This window comes from Chlorocebus sabaeus, chromosome 1 (assembly GCF_047675955.1).
Source record: "Chlorocebus sabaeus isolate Y175 chromosome 1, mChlSab1.0.hap1, whole genome shotgun sequence".
Classification (NCBI taxonomy): Eukaryota; Metazoa; Chordata; class Mammalia; order Primates; family Cercopithecidae; genus Chlorocebus; species Chlorocebus sabaeus.
This window is the reverse complement of record NC_132904.1, coordinates 99,774,230-99,794,656: the sequence shown is the minus strand read 5'-3', so window position 1 is coordinate 99,794,656 and position 20,427 is coordinate 99,774,230. Positions and strand designations below refer to the sequence as shown.

The window sequence follows — 20,427 nt, the reverse complement described above, 5'->3', positions numbered from 1 at the left end:
TATTATATATATGCACATACATATAATCATTTTGAACATCTCAATGAACTAAACAAATAGTCTAAGCTAAGATAGTTAAAATTTCCTATAGTAATTCAAGAAATAAAAAGTTCACTGATAATTGAAATCAAATTGAAAATTTCCATAAAAATGTAATCAAATTAACTCTTAAAGATCCCAGAAAAGGTCACACATTAAAACATTCAAGCAACAATTTACCTGGTATAATAATACCCCCTTATTGAAACATTTACTGAATTCCTCTTACTTGGCCTTGAATTATATGCTAAGTTCAAAAATGCAAGCAAAAAAAATACCCCCGCCCTCATGGCTCATGCAATCCAGTTCTAGGATATAGATTAGTAGAAGTATATAGTGGGATTGTAGCTGGAGAAGATTCTGGGAAAGTTCTTTCTTAATAGACCTTATAATCATTCAATTAAAATATTTCCTGTATTAAATCATCTTTGCATTCCTGGATTAATGCTTAGCCTTTTTCTTCCTTAAATGAAACTAACACCTTCAGATGAAAAAGAGCAGTACTGATCTAAAATAACAGGTAGGACCAGGCATGGTGACTCATGCCTGTAATCCCAGCCTAGGAGTTCAGGACCAGCCTGGGCAACATAGTGAGTCCTCGTCTCTCAAAAAAAAAAAAAAAAAAAAAAGGAAGAACTTAAAAAATTAGCCAGGCATGGTGAAGCACCCGTAGTTCCAGCTACTCAGGAAGCTGAGATGGGAGGATTGTTTGAGCCCAAGAGGTTGAGGTTGCAGTGAGCTGTGATAGCATCACTGTACTCCAGCCTGGGTGACAAAGCGAGACCCTATCTCAAAAATAAAATAAAATAAAATAGCATGTAGTTACAAACACTAACAAAATGAAAGTTTTAATAGTTTGCTATTTTATTTATGACTTTGACAAGTCATAAAATATCATTACAAACACAATTTTAGCTATATAAGGTTTGGGTTGGATCTACCTAGCATTACATGTTAGAGAGATATAAGGATGGATGGACATAAGGATAGAAGGAAGGCAGGGAGGTTGGGAACAATCAACAGCGTGAAAAGCAATCTACAGAATGAGAGAGAATATTTGCATACATCTGATAAGATACTAAGCAATTAGTATCCAGAATATATAACGAACTATTAATACTACTCAACAGCAAAAAAAACAAATAATTTGAAAAATAGACAAAGAATGTGAAAAGACATTTCTCCGAAGAAGACATATAAATGTCCAAACAAATGAAAGATGCTCAACATTACTCATCACCAGGGAAATGCAAATCAAAACCACAATCAGATATCGCCTCGGACCCACTCAGATGGCCACTATTAAACACACACACTCAGAGAAAACTGTTGGTGAAGATGTGGAGAAACTGTTCAGTGCTAGTGGGAATATAAAATGATGTAGCCACTATGAAAAACAGTATGAAGTTCCATCAAAAACTTAAAAATAGAATCACCATATGATCCAGCAATCCCATTTCTGGCTACATACCCAAAATAATTGAAAGTGGAATCGTGAAGAGATACGTGCTCACCTGTGTTCACTGTATTATTCACAACAGCCAAGAAGTAAAAGACCTAAATGTCCACTGATGGATTAATGGATAAAGAAAATACGGTATATACATACACTGAAATATTATTCTATCTTAAGAAAGGAAATCCTGTCATATGCTAAAACACGGATGAACCTTGAGGACATTATGTTAAGTGAAATAACAAAAAGATAATCCATGATTTCACTAAATGAGGTAGCTAAAGTTGTCAAACTCTTAGCAAGTAAAATGGTGGTTGCCAGAGGATAGGGCAAAATGAAGAGTTGCTCTTCAGTGGTCACAGAGTTTCAGTTTTGCAAGATAAAAAAAGTTCTAGAGATCTACTGCACAACAAGGTGCATATTGCACTATACACTTAAAAATGGTTACAATAGTAAATGTCATGTTATGTGTTTCTTACTACAATAAAAACAAAAACATAAGTATGAAATAAAATTTGAAAAGATTTAAAGGTATTTTATATCTTATGCTATTTATGTATATTATACCTCATCTAAATGTAAAAAGAAATTGTGTGTTCTATGTAATAGTCATTTACAAAGTTTTAGAAGTCATGTATAGATTACTGCTTTCATATGACTACAGATCCAAATTTTAAATCTTCTTACCTCATATGTTATTTTCAAACTTGACTGTAGTAAAATAGGAGTAAAGTTGGGATGAACTTCTGCAGTGAGCCAAAGACGAAAGGTATCCTTAGGTTGAAGAGTATTCAATTCCTTGTTTACAAAATCAATGATAAAAATTTACTTAAATACACACAAATATTTCTCTTTTATCATTATACTATTAATAACTATTTGTAATTAAAACTTCTGTAACATTCTGATAAATTTCTTAATGCTTTGGTTACATTTCCTTTAAATTTTTATCTTTTCTCTATTGCTAGCTCAGTGTAATGAATAAGAATCTGCATCTAAAGTCATGTTGACTGGGTTGAAATTTGAACCTTGTCACTAACCTGCTAGGTGACCTTGGGCTCTTTGACTTATTCCATCTCTAAACAAGGATAATAATAGTACCTATCACATAGAATTGCGTAAGTACCAAAACAGTACCTGATATATAGTAAGTTCAAAATAAGTGTTAGCTATAATTGCTATGCTTAAAGTACCAGCCTTCTTTCCTCCCACCTCCCAAGACGGAGTCTCACTCTGTCGCCCAGGCTGGAGTGCAGTGGCGCGATCTCTGGCTCACTGCAAGCTCCGCCTCCTGGGTTCACATCATTTTCTGGCCTCAGCCTCCTGAGTAGCTGGGACTACAGGCGCCCGCCACCAAGCCCAGCTAATTTTTTTTGGTATTTTTTAGTAGAGTCGGGGTTTCACCGTGTGAGCCAAGATGGTCTCGATCTCCTGACCTCGCGATCCGCCCGCCTCGGCCTCCCAGAGTGCTGGGATTACAGGCGTGAGCCACGGCGCCCGGCACTACCAGCTTCTTGCTTCTACAGAGTTATATAATGATATTAATTCCCTTATTTACAATTTTTTGTAGCACCTTATGGCCTGTAATATAAATTCAAAACTTCACCATACAAATTAATCTGCCCATGCTTTCTCATACTGTGGGCTTTAGTCATTTATCCAGACTCTTATGACTATCTATACTCATCATATTTTATCTGCCTATTATTCTCTTTGTAATCTGACAAATTATTACTTATCGGTCAAAATATAATTTAAATATCGTGTCTTAGGGGAATATCTTCTCCAACTCTTCACTACCACAATCCAAAGCAAGTTTCATCACCCATGTCATTTTGTAAATTTTTCCCTTAGTATTCCTCATCCCACAATATAGTTCTTAATGTGATCTGTCTCTTCTAAATTAAGTTCACAGAGGGCAGGTACAAATTCTGTAGGTAACCAGAACCTGGCACAATTTCTGGCTTTTTCTTGTACTCAGCAAGTATCTGTAAATTTAATAAATGAATAAATAAATGACAGAAGAAATTTTGATAGCTCTAAAAGAGAATGAAGTCTAAAAATTATTTTAATATAATTGATGTCAAACACTAACATTCATTTAATATCACATGAAATGTAGAGTAAAGACGATGGAAAAAAATGAAAAAAGAATGGCCACAAAAACATTGTGCTTGCTTAAAATTATAAAGGACAAAATGTATTTACACCTCATAACTTTAAAAAGGAAAATTTATATAAACCTTTGCTTTGGGTTAGCATATCTAAAAAAATTTAAAAGGTAAAACAATACATTGTGATATAGTTGGATTTATAGCTGGATATAGTTGGATTTACAATAAATTTATAAATTTATATCCAATCAATTCATTCAAACTAATAGAAAAGCAAATAATAATCAGTTATTTTAAAAATTACATAATATTATATACTATTTCTAAGAGTTCTAATTAAGAAGTGCTTTCAAGATAATAACTATATTTTACATAGATTAGTAGCTATCAATCAACGGTTTGACACAGAAAGCAGTACAAGCATTCACCAGTCTTCTTCATATATCTGAAAACATGTATGGTTTATCAGGTCAAGGGCGGTGGCTCACACCTGCAATCCCAGCACTTTGGGAGGCTGAGGCAGGCAATCACTTGAGGCCAGGAGTTCGAGACCAGCCTGGCCAACATGGCAAAACCCTGTCTCTACTAAAAATACAAAAATCAGCCAGGCATGGTGATACATGCCTGTAATTGCAGCTACTTCGGAGGCTGAGGCACGAGAATCGTTTGAATTCGGGAGGTGGAGATTGCAGTGAGCCAAAACTGTGCCACTGAACTCCAGTCCAGGCAATAGAGCAAGATTCTGTCTCAAAAACAAAACAAAACAAAACAAAACATATACGATTTATCAGACATAAATTTTATATTTTTGGCTGGGCACGGTGGCTCACGCCTGGATTCCCAGCACTTTGGGAGGCTGAAGTGGGCGGATCACAAGGTCAGGAGATCGAGACCATCCTGGCTAACACAGTGAAACCCCGTCTCTACAAAAAAATTGGCCGGGTGCGGTGGCGGGCACCTGTAGTCCCAGCTATTCAGGAGGCTGAGGCAGGAGAATGGCGTGAACCCAGGAGGTGGAGCTTGCAGTGAGCCGAGATCGCACCACTGCACTCCAGCCTGGGTGACTGGGTTGGACAGAGTGAGACTCTGTCTCAAAAAAAAAAAAAAAAAAAAGATTATATTTTTACACACTAGTAATTTTTACAGAAAGCCATAATAGAATTACATGAATATTCATAGTCTAAAAATCTGTATCTCCTCTTGATTACAAGTAATGAATCATGAATCACCATGGTCCATCAGTTCATTCACTTACTCATTAACTTATTCGTCAAAAATTTATTGACTCTATTTGTGGAAGTGTGTAGTTGCCAATTAATTAGGACTGCAGAAATTTTTAATACCTCACAACTAGGGCAGGACCTCCCTCAATTTACTCTATTCTGTTCGCTTCTATATACTACTGCCAGAATATAAATAAACTTCTCTGTTAAGGACCTCCTTTGGCTCTCTAAGTCCCAGGACAAAAATTCCAAAATCTTCTGCATGGTTCTCAGGGTATTCCATAACCTAGCTCTTTCCTAGTCGTCTAACTCAATTTCCCCACACTTCCTGCCTGGCCTGCCCCTCTAGCACTATCAAGGACATCTCTTCATTCCTTGGACTAGGGATGGACATGCCCAGCACTATCTCTGCTTGTGCTGATGGAATTAAAATCATGATATCCTTTCTTTGCCTATACTTAGCAAAATCCCATTTGGCTTTCAAGGAATATCTCTTCAGAATCATCTCTAACTACCCAAGACCCTACTCATCTTTCTTAAATAAGCACCAGAATAAAATCTAGGTTTGCACGTAAAGCCTATCCAGCGACCTGTCTGGTCTTAAGACTATTTTTCTCCTGAGTCCATTTGAGATAAATGAAACATTTGCTTCAGTTTACTCTCCAGCTTCATTAGCCCCTAGGAAGTTAGGCAGTTCCCTCTGACGCCCTATTATGTCTCTTCTCCCAATACAGACCAAGAGAACAAGAGCATAAAAAGAAACTAATGGTATAAATATGTCTTCTAAGCTTCCCTGTCAATCGCATTAAAAATGTCTTGGCTTCTCTTATATGCCCTTAAAAAAAGATTTTTATAGACTTCCTATTAATATCTTATTTTGCATAATTGTATATATTTAGGAAATATTTAAATCTAAAATTTCTCAAATCCTACTTTTTAAATCATCATAAATAATGCATGACATTTTAATACTGATGTCCCTTGAAGATTACTAAGTTGAGTACAATAGATATTATCTGTACCACATTTATCTGAATCTACCTTTTCCAGAACTGGCAGCCAAGATACCACAAGATGTAAGTTCTTCAAACAGAGCCAGTCTCCATTGCGGGCACATTCTTTTAGCATTTGAATTGCTAAATCAGCTTGACCTTGACCCATGGCAACCTGCAAAAGCAAAAAAACAAACAAAATTTAAAAAACAGATCTGCTAACATGTTATAATATAACGGTATGAGATTCAATAATAGTAATCCCCAAACCTTCCTAACTGGCTTTAATAATAAATTTGGAAGAAGAATCAAACTAATACCAGAAATTAATCTTCTTTAAATAATTAAAAGCTTATATGAATAGTTTAAGTTTCCTGCCAGAATCACTAGTAACAGGTACAATCTGTAGAGCTCCCCTTCCTAAGATACCTCACTGATACCTGAATATTGACCTAATATAGACCTCATCTACTATGATTGACCAGAACACTCTATTAGTGCAGAACCTGCACACCTGAGCCTAACAGCGCTACTATTTTGCTATATTTCATTTATATTTTTCTTTGTAAAATTTTTACTTTTCAATTTTTGGTTGCTATGAATTATTCAGTTCTTTAAAAAATCATTATTAATTATTTTCCCGGAGAAAAAGATGTATTCACTTGTTAAACATTGAGGGTGAATTAATACATTTCATTTTCAAATTTACATGCAAACTGAAAAAAAGGAGACACCTTGAACAAACAAAAGTTCCTACCTCAGGAAAAAAAAATGCATTACAATGAATATATTTTACTCAAAATTTTATGTATTTCTTTCAGTTCAGGTAAATAAAGTGTAAATTAACATTACTGTGATTTATCGTAAAAGCATCCAAGTAAAATTTTAAAAGTAATTCTCAAAATGAAAGCAAATGTATGAATTTCCTATAGCTTCTTTAAGAAATTACAACAGATTTAGTACCTTAAATTATCATTAAATGTCTGGAGGCCAGAAGTTTCTCACCAGGCTAAAATCAAGGTTCTGGGTTTGAAAATAAAGGTACTACTATAAGGCTATGTTCTTTCTAAAGGCTCTAAAAGATAATTCTTCCCTTGTTTTTTCCAGTTTCTGGAAGCCACCTACATTTCTTTGCTTATGGCCCGTTCCTCCATCTTCAAAGCCAGCATATTCTCTCTTCTCTGACCTCTACTTGGATCATCATATCTCCTATCTTCGCTCTTGACTCACCTGTCTCCCTCTTATTTAAAAAAAAAAAAAAAAAAAAAAAAAAAAAAAAAACCTTTGTGATTTTATATTGGGTCCACCTGGCTAATTCAGGCTACTCATCCCATCTGAAGATCCTTAATTATATCAGCAAAGTTCCTTTTGCCATGGAAAATAACATATCCACAGTTCTGAGGATTAGGACATAGACATTTTTCGGGGCATTATTTGGCTTATCACAACCAAAAATGTTCATTTGATCAATATCATCAAGTGTTGGAACAGCAATAGCAAAGACAAAAACAGCGGGACAATATGTACTTACCTGGTGATAACACTCTCCGCTTCTTTCAGTATTAGCAAGTTCTTGAAGTTCCTGAGAAGGATCAGCACCCGGAGAAATAATTATCAAAATGGGTTCAATTTCCAGTGTCTCTTTGTATAAACGTTTGAGATTTAGAGGCAGTGGGGACACCTCTTTCAGTCCTAAAAGATATATTTTAAAAATTAAAAATAAAAGCAGTATGCATTATTAAAAAGTTTATTAAATCTAATTATATGATATATAATAGAGAATACCCAGGTGAGTTATAATCTCATCAGATATTAAAGTTTTTCCACTCTAAAATCATGTATTAGTAAGAGTCAACATCTGTTTTATGCTTAAGGTGCCAGGCATTTTCCTAAATGTTTTCCATGTATGATATCATCTTATTATTACAATGCTATGAGGTAGGTACCCTGATTACCACATTTAACATCTGTATTGTAAATTGAGACCACCATACAGGCCTGTAGGTGTATTGTAAATTGAGACCACAATGCAAGAGAAGAGTGAACCCAACCATCAATCTATGTATCTCATTAGTCCAATACAATTCATTAATGATAGCTGAGTGCCTACTCTGTGTCATGCATATGGGGAATCAGATTTCTCATGATATGGGTAAATGGTTTCATGCCAAAAATTTATTTCTTATGCCCATGGGGAAAAAAAACTGTATGGGTAGTGAAAAGAATCCTTAAGACAGAAATACATAACTGTCAGTTTATATTTGTTAGCCAAATGACCCTATGCAAATCATTAAAATGCAATGTGCCTCAGTTTCCTCAATTGCAAAACAAGGATAAAGCAATCCACATGTCCTTTGGAAGCAAAATAAGTACAATAATTGTAACAAATGCCATTTATTCATCACCTACTGAATGCTAAGCATTATATCAGGTAGTTTATTTAAATGATATCTAAACCATACAATGATCCTGAGAAACAAATATCATTACATTAATTTTATGGGGAAGAAAACTAATACTCTCTCTTCTGCTAAAACTTGAATGTTTCCATTATTGATGTATTTCATAAAAGCCAAACTGAAAAGGCTCATGTCAATTAATAATTTCAAATATACTTGTTTGAATTGAGTTAAAATGAGTGTTACACAGGAGTTAAAAATTAAGAAAAAATTAGGAGTATGTAACTGAGTGAGTACATGGGCAAGAAGGGCTTCCATACATTCTCAAAAGTAGAAGTGAATAGACAAGACTGCACCTCAGATATGGACATCCTTAAAGAATTAAGAATAGTAAACACTCTAAAATATAAATTGAATGTTATCATGATGGGTCAAAAGAGACATTTCTAGGTAACCAACCTGAAAAGGTACATTTCATGCATAAAGCAGCACCCTTGTCTATTCTTCACAACAGCAACCCATAATGCTAAGCATTTCCAAAGTCAGAAATACTCCTAATAACAGGTGAAATTTACTCCAAGAGCCACTTAAAATTGATGAATTGTTTTTAGGGGCATATTTTATAAATTTTCTTTTTAACTAAGTTTAAATTGCTAACAACTATTCAATTGTTAGCAATTTAAATTTAGCAATAAAGAATTCTTATGTACTTGCAATGCAGTAAGAAATATTTCTATTCATTTTGCATTCGCTTATTTATTTATAAATTCAATAAATATCTAGGCCAATTAAATATATTGTCTGATTTAATAAAGTGTATCAAAAGTCTTTAAAATGTACATGGCCTTGATCAGTAATTAAAATTATAATAATTTAAGAAACAATTCAGGATACGGATGCAGAAGCATGTACGAGGGCTTTTCATTGTAGCTGTTGATACTAGCTAAAAACTGGTAGAAAGAAATTGAGTTTCTAACAGGAGTCTGAGTAATTTCTGATAGCCATACATTGAAACTGAAGTTACAAACATGTTGAGGTCAAAGATAATATACAGAGAAATCAGATTATTCAAGAGATTTGGCAATAATGCCAAATTGTAATACATACACTTCTATGTGCCTAAAAAGAAAGCAAAGGCATACATAGAAACGTTAACAATGATTAGTGCTAATGATGGAATACCAGGTGTTTCTCATTTTCTTTTCATGTCTATGCATTTCCTGATACTCCTCTAATTACTATATCTTATACAACAAAAATGTCAAAATATATATAAAATATTTTCATTTAAAATAACTACTTGCTGACTTAAGTGTGCTTTATTTGGAAAATATATGCCAATACAAAAACTGTCTAAAAAAGCTAAAATGCAGATTACCATACCACTTATTTATTTAACCAATGTACACTGTAAACTTCATGTGGGCAAACATCATACTGAATCTTTCACTACTTTATATCCAGAGACTAGCAAATTCAATTATAACTTTTAATTTTAAAATCCCACGGGATATAAGTATATATCCATTAATTCATTTTACACAATATTTCAAAGCAATAAAACATTTTGAGTTGGAGAAAAAAAATCATGAAAAATACCTTGCCATTTAATGTAACACAGGTGACATTCATATTACTTGGAATTAGATGTTAGCCATCCTGCCCAAAAAACTCCGGCAAAATTTCTGTTGCACTTTAAGTGAACTGAGTATACTGGTTTTATCAGTCCAAATAATTCTGATTCACGATACCATCAGACTCCTCAATACAAATCATTCAAAACTATTTAATAAAGTTAGCCAAAAATAATAATTGCACTGTGAATTACGTGCACTGTGCATGAAAAATTGCACTGTGAATCCAAAACTATTTGGAAATCACTGGAACCTGATATTCTGACCATAAGTTTAAAAATAAATACAGCATTTCTTTCAAAAAAAAATAAGACAAAGGAATAACTTAAACCTTTATTGCATTTTATGCAAATAAAATATTGATATAATAAAAAAGAAATAACTTGCAATTGAAAAAGGAACAAATTGACTCCCGTACTTTGCAGGTACCTGAGTAAAGAAAGTGGCAAATTATCAAAACTATTATACGTAGTAAGTATAATAGATTCATTCTTTTTCATTCCTCTCATCCTCCGTAACAAAGAGCTGATAAGTATCAGATGTATAAAATTACCTTTCTTTTATGAGAAAAAAACAATTGTAAAAATGTATCACAAACATCAGTAAAAAGAGGAAAATCAACAGCCACTACCTAACCCAATATATGTGAACCAATTAAATGGGAAACTACGTTTTAGAAATGGAATAGTACTCAACCCTAGAGACAAGTAAAAAAGTCATATATGTTGTGGTAGGCAGAATTCTAAAGATATCTCTTTCAAGAATCCTAAGCCCTGGTTATTCAATCAAAAACTAAACTAAGTACTGCTGTGAAGGGACTTTGCAAATGTAACTAAGGTCATGAACTTAAAAGTAAGAAGATTATCCTGTGTTATTCACGTGGGCCAAGCTAATCAATTGACCCCTTAAAAGTGGAGCAGTTTCTCTAGTTAGAGTCAAAGAAGTGTAGCAGAAAAGAGAAACAGGAGAGATATGAAGCATGCAAAGGAATCAATCTGCAAATGCTGGCTTTAAAGATGGAGGAAGGGGGCTAGATACCAACTGGCATCTAAAAGCTGAGAATGACACCAAAAGACAGAAAGAAAATGGGGACCTCAGTCCTAAAACTGAATAGGGCTGTGAACCTTAATGAGTTTGGAAGTGGATTTTCCCCAGGGCTTCCAAAACTTGGAACAAAGAAACCTGGTGAGCCCATCAGGTTTCTGACCTGCAGAAGATGATAACTGGGCATTGTTTAAACCTGATAAATTTCTAGCAGCAATAGATAATGAATGCAAATATCCTTAAGTCTTTCTTTCTTTTAGACACAGACTTGATAAGACAGATTGAGCTATGAAAGCAAGGTACATGGGATGGGATGATGCCATAAGAGAGGTACAGAACTGTAAAACTAGGAAGGATGTATAGTTCAAAAAAAAACTTTTGGATGAAGAACATTTAAAAATTTCTGGTTCCTGTAGTTATTGCAGCACTGTATGGGGACATGTCTCTTTACATTCCCAATACCTCAATACACATAGCATAATATAGTCCTCACAATAGTTTTTTTTTTAAGTCAAAATTACATCAGAATTACAGAAGTAAGAATACTTGCATCTGGTCAGTGCCATTTTTAAAAAGTAATGTAGTAGATTTTGCCAGCACATAAGTCTTGCTTTGTAGAATCTTATTAAACAGGCATCCCTAAAAGCTTTGAGGATTGCTATACGAATTTAAATCTTCAAATCAAAACTACTTCCATAAATACATCTTTTGAATTTACTATTTTAAGGTTTATAGATTATCAAAACAGTTGCTAAAACTTAATAAGGATCTTTCCATATGAATGATGCTTGAGAAATTACATTTAAAATCAAAGCTCTAAAATTTGATTAAAAAGAGGTAAGTGCCTGTTGTTCTCCAGTGACTTGAATTTTTAAAACTTCCTCATGAAATAAAAACTCCAATTTTACATGAAAACAATTTAAGAAAGCTACTTGACCAAATACAAAGTCATATAGCCATAAAATAGTAAACATAATTTTTGCTTAGAAAGAGTATGATTTTAGAAATGTATTAAACTTTCAAAGCATCTGAATATATAAATGACATGAGGTTTTTAATTAATGTCATTAAACCTTAAATGTCACTTGACCTGGAGATGAAATAGTACCATAAGTATTTCAAAGAGTTGATAGTCAAACTATAAAATCAGTAGGAAAGGTCATGTGCAATGTGGCACAAAGACCACATTATTAAAGACTAAATGGGTAGTAGGAAAAAAACTCTTAAGTACCTCTCTGAAAAGTGTCCTGTTTTATTTTAACATGCATTTGAGCAATAGTAACAGCAAGTACAAAGGTTCTGATATTTCAGAAACATACTTAGAGCAGTAAAAAAGCAAGAAAAAGACAATTATGTGGGTAAAGAACTGAGCAAGGATCAAGAGTGATTAGGAGATAAGATTTGAGGGTAAGACCTTGTAGGACATTGTAAGGATTCTGAAGAAGATGAGATGTCACATTCCATCAGAGGAGTTGGAGCAGAGGAATGATATGATCTAATTTATATTTCAAAAAGCTGCTATGTTGAGGATAGACTTAAAGTGGGGAAGGATAGACGCCTGAATGGTAATAATCTTGCTTATGTAAAAATGGCTTTAAAAAAGTGGTAGAAAGTCCTAAAGTTCTGAGAAGTGACTGGATTCTGGATATATTCTGAAGATAGAGACAACAAACAAAAGGTATGGCAGTAATTGAGAGCTGATGATAGCTTGTATTAGGTTGGTACTAATAAAGCAAATAAAATGAATTCAGAATAAGTTTTAGGGTTGAAACCAAAAGAATTTGATGGTAGGTTGGGTATAGAAAGAAAGAAGAGAGGAAAGAATTACATGAGCTGCACAATGACGTTTCAATCAATGATGGACCATGTATACCATGGTCATTCCATAAGATTATAATGCTGTATTTTTACTGTATCTTTTCTATGTTTAGAGACACAAATACCTACCACTGTGTTACAATTGCCTATAGCATTCAGTGCATTAACATGCTGCACAGGTTTGTAGCCTAAGAGCAATAGGTTATACTATATAGCCTAGGTGTGTATGAGGGTGTACAATCAAGGTTTATGTACACTCTATGATATTCACACAATGAAACTGCCTAATGACACATTTCTCAGAATGCATCCCCACTGTTAAATAACACATGACTGTACTTTTGTTAAACAACACTGTTAAACTGTTAAACAACTGTTTTAACAACACATGACTGTACTTTTGGGGTTTTGGATTAAACAATTGAGTGGATGATAGTATAAACAAATCAAAAGTTCTGTAGTGATCACATTAAATTTGAGATATTTATTTTTGATGTTTTTAATACAAAAACATCACATAAGCATTAAATACACAAGCCTAGAATTTCAGGGCTGGAAATAAGAGATACAAGAGTCAATAATTTAAGAATGATATTTAAATCCAGGGATTGGGTAAGGTCGCCTACAGGGAGAATATGTAATAATGAAAGAATAAAACCCAGGGCAAAACTATAGTAAAAAAGAAAAGTACTCTAACACTTAGAAGACATGCAGACAAGAAGCCAGTAAAGGAAAGTAAAAAGGAACAGCCTAAAAGGGTTGGGGAATGAAAAAAGAAACATACCAATCAAGAGAAGAATGTGTTCTATAAAGAAAGAAATGGACAACTTTGAGTTTAGAAAGAAGTGAAAAATAGGATTAACTATTTTAATAGTTTTTCTAAGTGAAAAACTGGCTAGAAAAGGGTCTGAGACCAAGGGAGGTATTTTTAAGACAGATGATACTAAAATATATTTGTATGCTGAAAAAAATGATCCAGCAAAGAAGGTGAAATTCATGATGTGGGAGAAGATGATAATGGCAGAAATGAAGAAGAAGTAAATGAGTTGACCTTTGATTACAGCAAAGATATTCTGTCATAGTAAGAGAAAGGAAAGCAGAATGAGTATGAGTACTAATGCAAATGGTAGATGTGTTGACGGGAAATGAAGAATTTTTGTCTTACTGTTTCTATTTTCTCAAATATGCTAGTAAAAGGCTACTTCAACTAATCTTAATGCTAAATACAGGGACAACTGTTTTCCATATTCTTAGATGTGTATTACACAGTGATTACTCACCATGTGTATCCAAATTTGGGAACATGTTAATTGTTACAATAACAAGATAAAGTATATTCAAAAGCATTTCCAAACATGGACACCAGTATCTTTTTTTCCAACTACTGCAGTCTTTAGGATCAACAGTTAAGAAGAAGGCAGAGCAAGATGGACAAATAGAAATCTTCCAGCAATTGTCCCCTGCAGGAACATCAAACTGAATAACTATCCACGTAAGAAAACACCTTCATATGAACCAAAAATCTAGTGAGTGATCACAGCAGCTGATTTCAATAGAATCACAAGGAAAGAGACATTGAAGAGAGTAGGAAAAATAGTCTTGGATTGCCTATACCACTCCTTCCCCAACCACAGGCAGCACAGTGCAGAGAGAATCTGTGTGCATAGGGGAGGAAAGTGAAGTGAGTGTGACTTTACATTGGAACTCAGTGTGGTCCAGTCACTGAGCAGAACACAATACTGTTACAGGAATCGGGGGACAAGAGAGACCTCGGAGTAAAGCAGGAGGATTTTATTGAGTGCACTCAGAACCAGTGGATTAACATCCTGAGACTGGGCCCAGAACAAAGACAGCTCTTGACCTTTATACACACTTCAAAAAGGGAGTGGGCTAGCTTGAAGCAGGATTGCAGTGATGTGAAAGCAAGGATACAGAGGCAGAACGAAGTCAGTTAATCAAATTGTGACAGGTGCATAACCCAGAATTACACATGACCCTTGCTATTCAGCCCAGATGGCTGTTACCTAGGTTTTGCTCAAGTGTCTTGCATGGGCTTATCTCATAACCTTCACTACAGTGCCCAGGTGGCTGTAGCTCAGGTCTGCTTAGATGGTTCATGAGCTTCATTGTACTGCTTAGATAAAACAGAATACTTGAAGCTACTAGTTACAGAGAACAGGAATCTATAAACTCATACCATAAGAGAAAGGAAAATTTGTTTTTCTCCTTCCTATGTTGAGGGAGAACTGGGAGAGTCTCCAGAGAACATTCCTTGTGTCCTAGCTTCTCAGATAGTGTTTATCGAGGCTTTTCCTGGGTCTGGGCTGTGCTTGTTGCTGCCTCTGGGATAAGTCAGCCTAATACAGACAAGCTTATTTCTTTTCCTTTTTCTTTTTCTTTCTTTAATTTCCTCCTCATTACCAGGCAGAATTCTACCAGTGCCCATGGAAGGAGCATATAAAGCAGCCCTGGGCCAGAGGGAAGTCCTCTATTTCAGCAGGAAGAAACCAAGTCCCAGTCATCTTTACCACTAGCTAATTAAATGGCCTGAGGGCCCAAATAAATCCGAGTAGCAGTCAGGACACAGTGACTGCAGTCCTTGGGCAAGCCTTGGTGCTATTCTGGTGTCCATAGCAGTGGGCTTGGGGTGTGACCCAGTGTAACACCAAGTGCAGCAGCCCACAAGAGTACTTGCATCACCACTCCCTCAACTCCAGGCAATGCAGCACACGGACAGGTTCCTTCTCTTCAGGGGAAGGTGAGAGAATAGTACAGAGGACTATGTCTTGCAAATTGGACAAAAGCCCAGTCACAGGAAAATAAAGCACCAGGAAGATTCCTGAAGCCTATGATTCCAGGCCTTTGCTCCTTAGTTGATGTTTCAAGATCCATTCTGGGCCAGAAGGGAATCTGCTGGCTTACAACCTGCTGACTAAGGTAGCCTCAGGCCTTGAATGAACATCAGTGACAGCCAAGCAGTAGTGGTCACAGGCCTTGGGCAAGCCTCAGTACTGTGCTGGTCTGGAAGGCGCGAGGCTTCAGGTATGACTCAGCATGGTACCAGCTGTGGTGGTCAAGGCAGAGCCCATATCAACTCTCCCCAAACTCTAGGCAACCCAGCATAGAGAGAGAATCCTTTTGCTTGAAGGAAAGAGAGCAAAATATTTTGTCTAGGAATCCAGAAAATTCTCCCTTATCTTCCTCAAGTCCACCAAGGCTGTGTTTCTAGGAGTCTGCAAGAGTCATAGAGTTCTTGGGCTTAGGGTTCCCAATAGTACTAAAACAGCTTTAGTGAAAACAGGCTTAGGTAACAACACTCAGTCTCCTTTGGATTCCTAGAAAGCCCTCTCAAGAAGAATAGTCCAGACTCTGAAGACTGGAATAAATATCTAACTCTTCAACGTCCAGACAATGATGAAAGTCCACAAGCATCAGAAACATCCAAGAAAACATGACCTCAGCAAAGGAACTAAATAAGGCACCAGTGACCAATCTTGAAGTAACAGAGATATGTAACCTCTCCGACAAGAAATTCAAAATAGCTGTCTTGAGGAAACGCAATGAACTTCAAGATAACACAGAGAATGAATCAGAATTATATCAGAGAAAAAAATTTTTTTGAGACAGTCTCACTGGCCCAGGCTGGAGTGCAGTGGTATAATCTCAGCTCAGCACAACCTCTGCCTCTCCCAGATTCAAGCAATTCTCCTGCCTCAGCCTCCTGAGTAGCTGGGATTACAGGTGCCTGCCACCATGCCTGGCTAATTTTTGTATTTTTACATGGGGTTTCACCATGTTGTCCAGGCTGGTGTTGAATTACTGACTTCAAGCGATCTGCCCAACTCGGCCTCCCAAAGTGCTGAGATTATAGGTGTGAGCCACTGCGCCTGGCCTATATCAGATAAATTTAACAAAGAGATTCAAATAATTTTATAAAGCAAATCAATTCCTAGAGCTGAAAAATACAATTGACAAACTGAAAAATGCATCAGTGTCTCAATAGCAGAATTAATCAAACAGAAGAATAAATTAGTGAGTTTGAAAACATGAAAATATAGAGAAGAAAAAAGAAAGAAGAATAAAAAGGATGAAGTATGTCTACAAGATCTAAAAAACGACTTCAAAAGGACAAATCTATAAGTTATTGGCCTTGAAGAAGATGTAAAGAAAGAGCTCAGGATATAAAGTTTATTCAAAGAAATAGTAACAGAGAACTTGCCTAGCATAGAGAAAGGTAAGAATATCCAGGTACAAGACAGTCAAAATCACCGACAGATTCTATCTAAATAAGACTACTTCAAGGCATATAATAATCACTCTTAGGGGCCAAGGACAAAGAAAAGATTCCAAAAGTAGCAAGACAAAAGACGCAAATAACATATAAAGAAGCTCCATATGTCTGGCAGCACATTTCTCAGTGGAACGCTCACATGCCAGGAGGGAGGGGGATGGCATATTCAGAGTGCTAAAGGCAAAACAAAGCTTCCAACTTAGAATATTATATCCAACAACATCATCCTTCAAACATAAAAAGAAATAAAAACTTTCGTAGGCAGACAAAACCTAAAAAATGTCACCAACACCAGACTATCTTATAAGAAATGCTAAAGGGAATTCTTCAATTTAAAAGAAAAGGATTCTTAAGCAATAAGAAATCATCTGAAGGTATAAAAGTCACTGGTAAAAGTACGTCTACAGACAAATACAGAAAATGCTAACACTGTAACTGTGGTGTGTAAATCACTTGTGTTAGGCATTCTTGTGTTGCTATTAAGAAATATCTGAGATGGGCTAATTTATAAAGACAAGAGATTTGATTCATTCACAATTCTGCCAGCATGGTACCAGCATCTGCTAGGCTTCTGTGGGGGCCTCAAGAGAGCTGTTACTGATGGCAGAAAGCAAAGGAGGAGTTAAGTGTCTCACATGGTAAGAACTGCAGCTTGCAAGTCACATGGCAAAAGCAGGAGCAAGAGAGAGTTGGGGAGGGTGGTGCCACATGCTTAAACAACCAGGTCTTGAGAGAACTCACTCACTATTGTGAGGACAGCACCAAGCCACAGGGAATCTGCCCCCATGACTCAAATACCTCCCACCAGGCCCCACCTCCAACACTGGGGATTAAAATTCAACGTGAGATTTGCTGGGGACGTATATTCAAACTATATCACCACTCATGTCTTTATTATGAAGTCTAAAAGATACCTATCAAAAATAACAACCACAATAAATTGTTAAGAGATAGACAATATAGAAAGATATAGATTGAGACCAAAAAAATCCTCAAAATGGGAGAGGGGGAATTGAGTTTAAGTGTAAATTTTTTCTTTTTGCTTGGTTTGTTTTACTCTTCTTTTCTTTGTAATCAGAGTTAAGTTGTCATCAGTTTAAAATCCACTGGTTATGTTTTCTTCAAGCCTCATAGTAACCACAAAGGAAAAAACTTATAATGGATACACACACACACACACAAGAAAGAAGTTAAAATATACTACCAGAGAAGATCCCTTACACACAAAGGAAGACAGGAAGAAAGGAAAAAAAAAAAAAAAAAAAGAAGAGACTAACAAAAACAACCAGAAAACAAATAACAAAATAGCCATAGTTAGTCCTTTCCTAAAATAGCCAGAGTCCTTTCCTATCAATAATAACTCTGAATATAAATGGACTAAATTCTCCACGTAAAAAAGAAACAGTGGTTGAATAGATTAAAAATAAGACCCAACTGTATGCTGCCTACAAGAAACTCAGTTCACATATAAAGACTCATATAGACTGAAAATGGAGAGATGGAAAAAGATATTCCATGCAAATGGAAACCAAAAAAGAGCAGGAGTAGCTATACTTATATCAGATAAAATAGATTTCAAGACAAAAATTACAGAAAGAGACCAAAAAAGTCATTATATAATGATAAAGAAGTCAATTCAGCAGAAGAATTTAAGAATTGTAAGTATCTATACACCTAACACTAGACTATCCAGATATAAAGTAAATATTATTAGAGCTGAAGAGAGAGAGAGATTCTAATACAATAATAGCAGGCGACTTCAGCACTCCACTATAAGCATTAGACAGATCATCCAGATAGAAAATCAACAAAGAAACATTAGACTTAATCTACACTATAGACCAAATAGACCTAACAGACATTTACAGAACATTTCCACCAACAGCTACAGAATCAAGTTCTATACTTATAACTCTTAAAGGAGGTAGACTCCCAAAATGAACTTTAAAAAATTATTTATTTATTTATTTATGAGACAGAGGCTTGCTCTTTAGCCCAGGCTGCAGTGCAGTGACACTCAGTTCACTGCAATCCTTCACCTCATGGGTTCAAGCAATTGTCCCACCTCAGCCTCCGGAGTAGCTGGGATTACAGGCACTTGCCACCACACCCAGATAATTTTTGTACTTTTAGTACAGATGGGGTTTCACCATGTTGTCCAGGTTTGTCTTGAACTCCTGACCTCAGGTGATCTGCCCACCTTGGTCTCCCGAAGTGCTGGGATTATAGGCGTGAGCCACCATGCCCAGCTGCACTTGACAAATTAATAGGTCAGGTATCAAACTATCAATAAATATAAAAATTAAAACAGGTTATATGTAGCCTGATTATCATGCATATCTATTGTTTTGTACCAGCATCCCCTCCTTCACTTCTGGTAATAACCACTCCCCCATCCATGGCTGCTTTTGGAGAAAAGTAATTCTATATATTTCTGATGTGATTAGTTGCAGAGGTGGATATGTAACCTAAGTTGAGCAAATCAGAGTCCTTCTCTAGGATTTTTGATGGTGAAGTTGGGAAGGAAAAGTTATCTTTCTTCTTTCATCATAAGCTTTAAAATATAACCCAGGAAGTTGGCAGTCTTATCAACCAGAATATTATGAACCCTTGAGACTAAGGATAATACACAAGCACAAATTAAAATGAGAGTCTAAAAGCAACAAGAAAGTAAGAGAGACATAAAGACACAAAGAAAAAGGGAGAAACAGAGAGATGGGAGTAGGGGGGCAGAGAAACACAGAGACAAACTCAAGGCTGAGACAAAGACAGAGTTTCCTGATATTGTCTGAGTCATCATGTTGTATAAGTCCAGTTAACCCAAAGACCTGCCCTATTTCTTCTTTCCTGAGTAGTGAATACTTAAACTAATAAATTTCCTTTATTCATTTAGGCAAGTTTAATATGGTATCTGTCACTTGCAACCAAAAGAAAGGTGGATAATTATTCTGTCAGACATGAGTAAAAATTATCTGGTACATAAACATTCTATCAGAGTTGAATAAACAGTGACCATTTCCTCCCCCTGCATAAGTAAACAAAAGCACAGGGCATATCCAGACTATTTCCATATACTTATCGCTAACCAACCAGGTGACCAGTCTAAAAAGTGACTCAAAGTATTTGTGTGTGTACGGGTGATGCAGAAGACAGGCATTATGCGAAAAGCTTGGTTGGTAGGTGTTATGGGTTAAATTGTTCCCTCCCCACCCCCTAAAAAAGATATGTTGAAGTCTAACCCCATCCCTCAAAATGTTCACCTTTTTGAAAATACGGCCATTGCAAGTAGAATTAGTTAACTTCAAATGAGGTCATACTGGACGAGAGCATGCCTCAATTCAATATGACTGGTGTCCCTACAAGAACACATCCATATCTCTTCCTAGGTTCTTGTGGTTGCCTAGAAATCTTCTGTGT

At 35.7% G+C, this 20,427-nt stretch overlaps 1 protein-coding gene across 3 annotated transcripts in view; it reads right to left on the bottom strand.

The window, feature by feature from the left end:
* Positions 1–20,427, bottom strand: part of DYNC2H1 (dynein cytoplasmic 2 heavy chain 1) — a 370,568-nt gene that overhangs the window by 173,454 nt on the left and 176,687 nt on the right. For all 3 annotated transcript variants that reach the window (XM_073020665.1, XM_073020669.1, XM_008020676.3), the window contains 3 exons: positions 7,356–7,516; positions 5,874–5,999; positions 2,183–2,293 (listed from right to left, as the gene is read on the bottom strand). In XM_073020665.1, coding sequence (XP_072876766.1) covers positions 2,183–2,293; positions 5,874–5,999; positions 7,356–7,516 — 398 coding nt within the window. The remainder of the gene's footprint in view (positions 1–2,182; positions 2,294–5,873; positions 6,000–7,355; positions 7,517–20,427) is intronic.